Source organism: Saccoglossus kowalevskii, chromosome 8, assembly GCF_978046115.1.
Source record: "Saccoglossus kowalevskii chromosome 8, keSacKowa6.1, whole genome shotgun sequence".
NCBI lineage: Eukaryota > Metazoa > Hemichordata > Enteropneusta > Harrimaniidae > Saccoglossus > Saccoglossus kowalevskii.
In genome coordinates this window covers 9,138,401-9,146,585 of record NC_140648.1, presented here as the reverse complement: position 1 = coordinate 9,146,585, position 8,185 = coordinate 9,138,401, and the positions used below count along the sequence as shown (strand labels likewise).

Genomic DNA, 8,185 nt, shown 5'->3' with positions numbered 1-8,185 from the left:
TCTCAACAAATATATCTCGTAGAAAAGCGCCACCTGCGGTGAATCCCTTTTTATCAAACCCCGTTGGTGTTTAACTTCAAACTATATAATCAAAACTATTCGAAAGTAGTCATTTGTTTTGCTTTTTAACATTTATATCGCGGCATATCTTGTAAATTTGGTGATTGTCATCGAAGCAGTGTTTACGTGTTGTATGCGGGGGGGGGAGGCGTAACAAATGCACCCATGATACACTGCGAAAGGTGGAAGTTACAGAACGTGCTTGATCACTGTAGAGGAAAGACGTGCCTGAGAACACTCGGGATTAGCTGAAAGGTCAGTAGGTCACATGACATCATTGCTCGGGAGCTTTACCGTACATTAGTAAGGTCTTGTACCGTCGTATCGTGCTTGTGTTCCAACCTGATTTTGCTCTACATCAGCTGTATAATCTTTCTTCGTATCAGTTCATGTCTTTGTTTCAACATCTGGCACGACTTCATGATTAGAATTTCCCTCGCCAGATGCTTTGATATCATGTGTATGGCAAATATTTAGATGACGCGCCTAAATCATGTAGACGTGTTTCTCAAGTTGTTCCCTAATGTTCTTGTTTGTGAGACTTGTACACTGTACGTTTTTCATTTTCAGAGTAATATGGCATCTGAAATTAGAAGGAACAACGTTGGACAAAACCGGAAACAAAAGAAAGAGCCCAATCAAGGCTATGATGCAGAGTTTATTCCCGAGCTAGAAAAGAAATATACCTGTCCAGTATGTCTAGTGGCTATGAGGGATCCTGTTCAAACCAAATGTGGGCATAGATTTTGTAAGCCCTGTATGAAAGGAGTCTGTGGGTAAGACGAGTCTACCTTAAATGTACTATATATAACTATAATTTCTTTACTGTATAGGAATTATGTTGAATTACTGACTGTTTTTTTTTAGGAACAAAAGATATGTAAAATGTCCAGTTGATAACACGTGGTTCGATAGTATTGGTGACGTGAGTATATTAATTAACCAATGATTTTACTTGCCGTTTCTACATGGTGTGCCAACAAAGCCATCCTGGCGAGTAACTTGGACATATTCTATGTTTGGTATGCGTGGTTTTTAATAAATTCATCATTCAAATTTACAGATGTGTAGAAATTATTTTATGTCAGATTTCCCTGTATGGAAAACAATTCTATGATTAAGGAACATTGGTAAAACCCCTCGCCATCAAACTGATAGTAAAATATTACCCATTTCCCGACTACAGACTGAGATCATTTTTGTGTCTCGCGAGAGTTGACCGTACTGCATAGAAAGTGCCAACTCTGAATATCCTACATTTGAAACTACAGCTGCAAAACAGTTGAAATAACTTGTCGCTTGGAGCGCTATGTATATTTTGGTAATGTATGCAGAAAATGTTTAACCTTGGCATTCCAGGTGTTTGATGATATTGCTACAAGAAGAGAAGTATTGTCACTATTAGTGTTGTGCAATTATCAACCAAATGGATGTGAATGGAAAGGTGAACTAAGAGAATTGCAGGTAAATTACTATAAAGCGAATATTTCTACTCGGGAGCACACGTACCTTGTACTATTTTTTTTTATTTAGGTATTTTATTTAATGTATATTTTTGTAGAATCATCATGCGCCAACGATTTTAATGAAATGCTATTCTTGTTTACAATAAAGCACACTAGTTACCACTTAGAGGTACTAGTATATCAAATTTTCAATGTCATGAATATATCTCGACTCGAGAAAATACACGTCAAAGAAATAGTTGAACAATTCGTCAATTGACTTGGAAATATTGATTCAGTTCAGCATGTGTATATATTTGTTGGGATATTAGAAATCCACTATTGCGCGATAAATGGGATGTTATCGGACAACGCTTGGTAAATACTGACCGAAAACAATTTGGTTAACGATTTAATATATGGCGATTGGACGACAGGGCACATCGAATGAGCCGAACTTTCCGCCCATGAGAGATTCTAAGCGTAAAATGCCGTGGGTACGAGGTACTAAAATGTACGCATGCCATCTATTACAGGAACACAATTCAATTTGTCCGTTTGAGAAGTTGACCTGCCCAAACAGTTGCAGTGAACAATTCTTTAGAAAGTGTAGAGAGAACCATTTAGAAGAATGCCCGAGACGACAGGTAGATTGTAAACACTGTGGAGACAAAATGATATTCAATGATTTGATGGTAAGTGAACTATTCTGTACATATCGGAATATCTCGTGGGTCGCCCAGATACAATAGGATTATATCTTGTTCTTTCAGACTTGGTCTTTATGTTGGTAATACAAAATTCTAACGCGATAATGTGCAAATATTTTAATTGTTACATAAAATAGTCGTATAGTATAATTAGTTGCCAGTTGTGTGGCTGTTCAGGGACACAAATTTCTCGCCCTAGGTCACGAATTTTGTCAACAACGCACATGTCCCCATTTTAAAACGGTATACGCTATAGAAGTTCAAGAGCATATAATAAGCCAATCACGACTGAATGCAAATTGCAATAATTTCTTGGGGTGCATATTGAAATTGTGATGGGCGATTATACGCAAAAGATGCTGATATGTTCGTTGCGAACATGGTGACATAAATGACCACGCCCATATTTTAGAAACCACGTAAGCCCAAAATGCAACGCGATGTTTAGTTAACCGAATTTGATTACAAGCACCTAGATAATTTAAACGTCCACATACTGTAATTAAATTTTGACCATATGGTAACCTTCTAGCTTTAGTTGCTGGGAGTTAGTGGAGCGCTTTACAGCAACACAAATCTGTTGCCCGAAGATTAAGTTTGGTTAATTGTTAATTGAACGCAGATTTGTAATTTCGATGTGGTTTTCATTGCAAAAGTGGGTGTAGTTTATAAAATATGGGCGTGGTAGTTTTTTAACTGTCCGTAGCTCTGTGTCCGTAGCTCTGTCACCTACAATCTTGCAGACATAATTCCAGGAAGATCAGGGGCGTCGTGTGTCAATCACGTTATTTTGGTTTACTCTTACAGATTCGTGTGCATTGTTTGTGAATGAATGAATGAATGAATGTAAATTATTTCGACTTTGTATGTATACTTGTATTTTTAGAGACACGAGTTATTACTGTGCTCAAAGTTCCCAGTCAGCTGTGCACTATGTGGTCAGCATGGAATAATAAGAGAAGAGGTATTTGACATTTCTACTTTTGTTGCCCATTACGATGTTACGGTTACATCGGTGATGTCAAATACAATTTTAAATGCAGCGTGAAATGGGTATAAATTGATATGCAGTGGTGAATCGCTTTTTAGTTGCATGCTCGACGTCCGTAAGTTTTCAGATTATACTATACATTTGATTATATTGTATTTCTACTTGTCTGATTATCTGTGTGCCGTCCAATTCTATAGTGGAAACACAATCTACTTTTGTTTGTAGATTCCTCAACACGTCGACATTACTGGAGGTGATTGTCCAAACACGATGATTCCCTGTACATTTCAACATTTAGGATGCCAAATTACTGTGAGTTGAGGATAAAAACGTTTTTGTTTTTTTTTAATATTGTTAGATATTCCATATTGTAGACCAGATTAGGATTTAGCCTGACATGTAGACGCGAGTAGCGCCCTCGACAGCCGAACGGCATCAGACCTCACTAATGTTGGGTTTGGAGCACCGCGGAGGGCGCAACACGCGCGATCTTTTCAGGCTATTTAGGATTATCATGTTGCATTCACGGTACACCAACAAAATTCGTTGGATGACAAATCAAAACCACTGATGTGCAGTGATGAATATACATTCCAACATAACCAGTGCACATGCATATTATAGAAATAATTGTTTCATCGAATACTCTGATGTGTGCTTTGTGTAGTCATCAATATCTGTAAAATGTGTCTTTTTAGCTAGCATGTTATTTTAGCTAGGAAGATAGTCGACACTTAGCTAAATTAAGATTCGGTTAATTCATGCCAAGAGTCAAATCCGCTAAAATTGCATGCTATTTCAACGTGTTCTACAGTGTATACAGTATCAAACATATAAAATGGCACATTATCGTCCATTTAGCACATTAAAGTTGCTCCTTACTAAGAACTAACTTGCTAACATCAAGACTTGAGATTAGTGGCACACGTGTGTGTACCGCGATTAGTGTTGCATATCGGAATGTCGGAAACGGTATGAAATTTTCATAGAATGTCGATGTCCCCGTGTATTCATACGCGTTAAAAACGTATGCTGTAAATCACACTGCGGTGTATTACATCTTGATTTTTATTGTAACGAATATGTGTGGTATACATCTGTAGGTGAGAAGGTGCGAGATGAACATCCATTGTCAAGAAGCTTCAAGTCATCACTTAATGTTATTATCAAATACAGTACTGAGCCAGAAATCACAACTAGATAACGCCAAAAGAGAACTCAATGAAACTAAGATGAAATATAATGATTTATCAAATAAATACAAAGCAATTAAAAAGTAGGTAATGCAAGTATGCGAGTTAATAAGTGGAAAGTGTTCCATGTATTATAGTCTACGTTTGAGGCAGTGTTAAATGGAATCTTGATTCTTGATCTGTTGGAAGTGAATGTTGACAAATGGGTTCACCGGTACGAATTCAAATTCGTTATAAAACCATGAATCGTCACTTGGATTTGCGAATACAATTATATTGTACTGATATCATCTTTTCTTTCCCAGAGAGCTGTTGGACAAAGACTGTATTATGAATGCGCAAACTGAAAAATTGGACTTCCTCGAAAACACGAACTTGAATGGAAGGTTGCTTTGGAAGATGGAATTAGCTGAAAAAGATGGCGGCGGCCATTTAATCAGCCCATCTTTCTATACTGGTTGTCCGGGATACAAACTTAGTATACAGGTTGAACTAAGTGCTTACGTGGGACGAAATGAAACTTATTCGTCGTTATTTGTAGTTCTTGAGAAAGGACGATACGATGAAAAAGTGCAGTTTCCATTCAGCGCAACATGTAGGGTTACAGTGTACGACCAAGATGGCTGCCAAAATACATCAAAGAAAGATTTCACAACCGATATCCTCTGTAGTGAGGTTGCCATGGCACCTGATAATGGGTGTAATGAAAACCAAAAAAGAGGAAGATTAATGTTCATGATGACCAGTAAACTGACCAGTGGCCAGTATGCACGTGATGGAAATGTATATATGAATATAGAAGTCCTTCCGGCTTCTCGTACTATAACTAGATTATGAATACTGTAAAATGACTAATTTTCACTGGGTTTAAATTTCACGGATTTACCATTTCAGGCATATTCAGCGAGTTTTAAATTCACTGTTTTATCATTTAGGTAATGTGTTCTATGCTAAATTTTACATATTCACTGGGTTTTAATTTAGCGCATTTTCCAGTCGGCGAAATAAGCAAAATTAAAACCCAGTGAATAATTAACCCCTTTGCGGTAACTGATGAGTCGAAATATTTTTATGTAATATGTTAATATTTTTAAGCTTTATTTTTAATTAATCGTTTGAGAAATATTTATTTCATATTGTACGTTGCCATATTCAACTGGTCGTAATTTCAGAGCACATGTTATATTATGTCATCTTTGAAAACTAATATTATATTACTGCTCGAGTCTTTCCAAACTGTAAAGAAATATTTACGAAATGTTTGTTTATTCATTGTCGTATTTATATCTTTCATCATTAACCTTGTAATGTGCATATTATTAACTAATATTTTAATAAAATTAATTTTTTTAGATACTTTCTCTTTATTATAATTAATTTCAATTTTTTCCGTGAAGATTCTTTTTATTTTAAGGCCCCTTTTACTCGGACTCTTCTGTGACGGCCGAGATAAATTGTAAATGCCTAATTAAAACCCATCTACATCCCGAAGGCCTTCAGTCCTGCAAATTATTTTGCACGAAAATCGTACTGGAAAGGGACATTTCTCATTTGAAATTTTCTATAAAAGTCCAGGGAGAACAATGCACGAGCCTTTTACTCATTGCTTTAGTTACAATCTCCAACAGGTGAGCCGTATACGAAAGATCTGCACAATGACCAACACCCATTGACTAATGACGGACTGAGTTTTGGATAGCCGTGAAATATTGCACAGCGCCCCCCCCAATGCCCAAATGAATGCCACAATTTGTCCTAGTGTTAACGTTAGCATTTCAAAAAAATGGATAAAGATGCGCAAGTAATTAACTACTGAAGCAATGTTCAAAATGATCTGCCATGAGAGTGCCTGGAACTATACTACTAATGCAACACAATCCTTGGATCATGACAGTATACTAGCTGACGTGACTCTGTACGTGTAACCATTGTAATACGAGCATGTTGGTGATCGTTCCCATGACAGCATCCAATGAAATGCTAGTACTAGCTTACGTGACTCTGTACATGTAACGAATGTTCCATCTACCATCAAGCTTTTGTAACCAAATCCCTCAATTGAAGTCTCCTGGGATACTGGATAACGTGACTTAGTTCATGTAACTAGTGTTATACTAACCTTGCGTTTATTCAGTACATAGCATAGATGATAAACTGTTAGCTTTTATGAATTCATTTGCGTGTACACGCCCTTATGGAAGTAACTAGTTTAAAAGAATGTTTCTGTATCCAGAGTGTAGTATGGGTTGAAATTACCAAAATTATTTACGTTTTCTATAAAATCTATTTTATAGGTGTAATAAAAAAAATGGCTATAAGAATTGTATTGTGTTCAATTTCACTTCTGCTGTGTCTATGGAGGTTCGGGGAAATGCAAACATTAGAAGGGTTATTTCAATGTTGAGTGATAGTCGTTTAATCATTCGTGAGCAAATGACAAATGCAATACATCTTGTGTATATGTCGCCCATCCGAAAAAAGTTAGGGCCGACCCCCCCCCCCCAATCAAGCTGAAACCCTTTGCGTCAGGAAAATGTGCCCCTCAAAATGCAGGAAGTAGCGTTTCAGAGGGTCTAGATTTCAAATCTCGACCCTCGTGCCTAATTTCGTGCCGCCGCCTCTGCACTTGTATATTCTTGATGTGAACAGAGATGGCAGCGGAGCTAAAAAGTAAACTCATTTTTTTTTCAACGAACAAACTGGAAACTAAAACATTATTCTATACACTAATGTTGCATCGAGAAACAGTAACCAACCCAATTATTTAAAAATTCCCCAAAAGTAATCCACACTGCCAGAAACAACTACACAAACTAATAAAAACAGTCCATGCTCCTAGAGTAATAATCACAAGTTCAGTCCGCTGATCAGAACGTTTCGTGTTTGATTTTAAAAAAGTTGAAGTTCAATCGCTAGTGCTGTCCATAATTTTAAGAAATCAATACGATAAGTTGCCAAGGTGTATTGTGTTACGATGAATGTAGTACGACATTCAATACCCGATGGACGATGATTTCATTAATCGACAAAGTCTATGGTTGAGATCGAGCGTGTTTTTTTCTGAGATACACACGCCACGATACACGTTGGTTCACATACAAGAACCGTAAAAGACAAGAAAATATAAAATTATGGCATGGATCAAAGCTGATTCTACGATTTGTGGACGATAGAACAGTCTGTGGTACCTATACATTTTGTAGTTGCACCATTCATGCTGAAAACGTGGTATACACGGCTATTTTCTAACTCGTCGACATCACAAGAATCCAAATACGATTTATTGTGCACCTCGCATCACAAGTTTGCTGACCACTCATGTACCACAGTTGACCATTCAGCGGACCAACTGTAGGAGCATGCGCATCACAACTTCACACTAACAAATGAACAACATAGTTAATTTCTCGGGTGAGACACCAGTTATGTCATTGTTGTTTTAAAAACGTAGGGTACACGATTGTAATTTTACTCGTTGAGACAGCAGAAGTCTGTACATTAGCTATACTAGTATATAGGTTGGGAATCGACTAAAACAATTCCCTTATCTGGTCCTACAAGTTTGCATCTCGCATGGACAACCGGTTCGTTACAACCCCCACCCACCCACACTGCAATACTAATGTAATTTTGAGTTTTTCGCAGATACCTTTTTTTGATAGTGTTTCTGAGATCTCATAATTCAATTATTGGTTGCATTAGTACTATCATTTATTTTTAAACGTTTATCGTTGTCCGGTGCTTGAACAATGCCTCGTATTCTGTGCCGCTGGGGGTGAAACGCTT

The 8,185-nt window shown here is 37.2% G+C and overlaps 1 protein-coding gene across 1 annotated transcript; it reads left to right on the top strand.

The window, feature by feature from the left end:
* Positions 1-207: 207 nt before the first annotated feature.
* LOC102804654 (TNF receptor-associated factor 6-like) lies at positions 208-5,751 on the top strand. Its single transcript, XM_006813599.3, has 9 exons — positions 208-315; positions 631-836; positions 928-985; positions 1,420-1,524; positions 2,042-2,200; positions 3,102-3,179; positions 3,432-3,518; positions 4,310-4,482; positions 4,705-5,751. The coding sequence occupies exons 2-9, from the start codon at positions 637-639 to the stop codon at positions 5,234-5,236; spliced, it is 1,392 nt and encodes a 463-aa protein (XP_006813662.1). The 5' UTR covers positions 208-315; positions 631-636; the 3' UTR covers positions 5,237-5,751.
* The last annotated feature ends 2,434 nt before the right edge of the window (positions 5,752-8,185 follow it).

Coding starts and splice junctions, on each gene's coding strand:
- LOC102804654 (XM_006813599.3), top strand. CDS start 637: ATGGCATCTGAAATTAGAAGGAACAACGTTGGACAAAACCGGAAACAA. Junction 1,525..2,041: donor GTGAACTAAGAGAATTGCAG/GTAAATTACTAT, acceptor CATCTATTACAG/GAACACAATTCAATTTGTCC. Junction 3,180..3,431: donor ATGGAATAATAAGAGAAGAG/GTATTTGACATT, acceptor TTTTGTTTGTAG/ATTCCTCAACACGTCGACAT.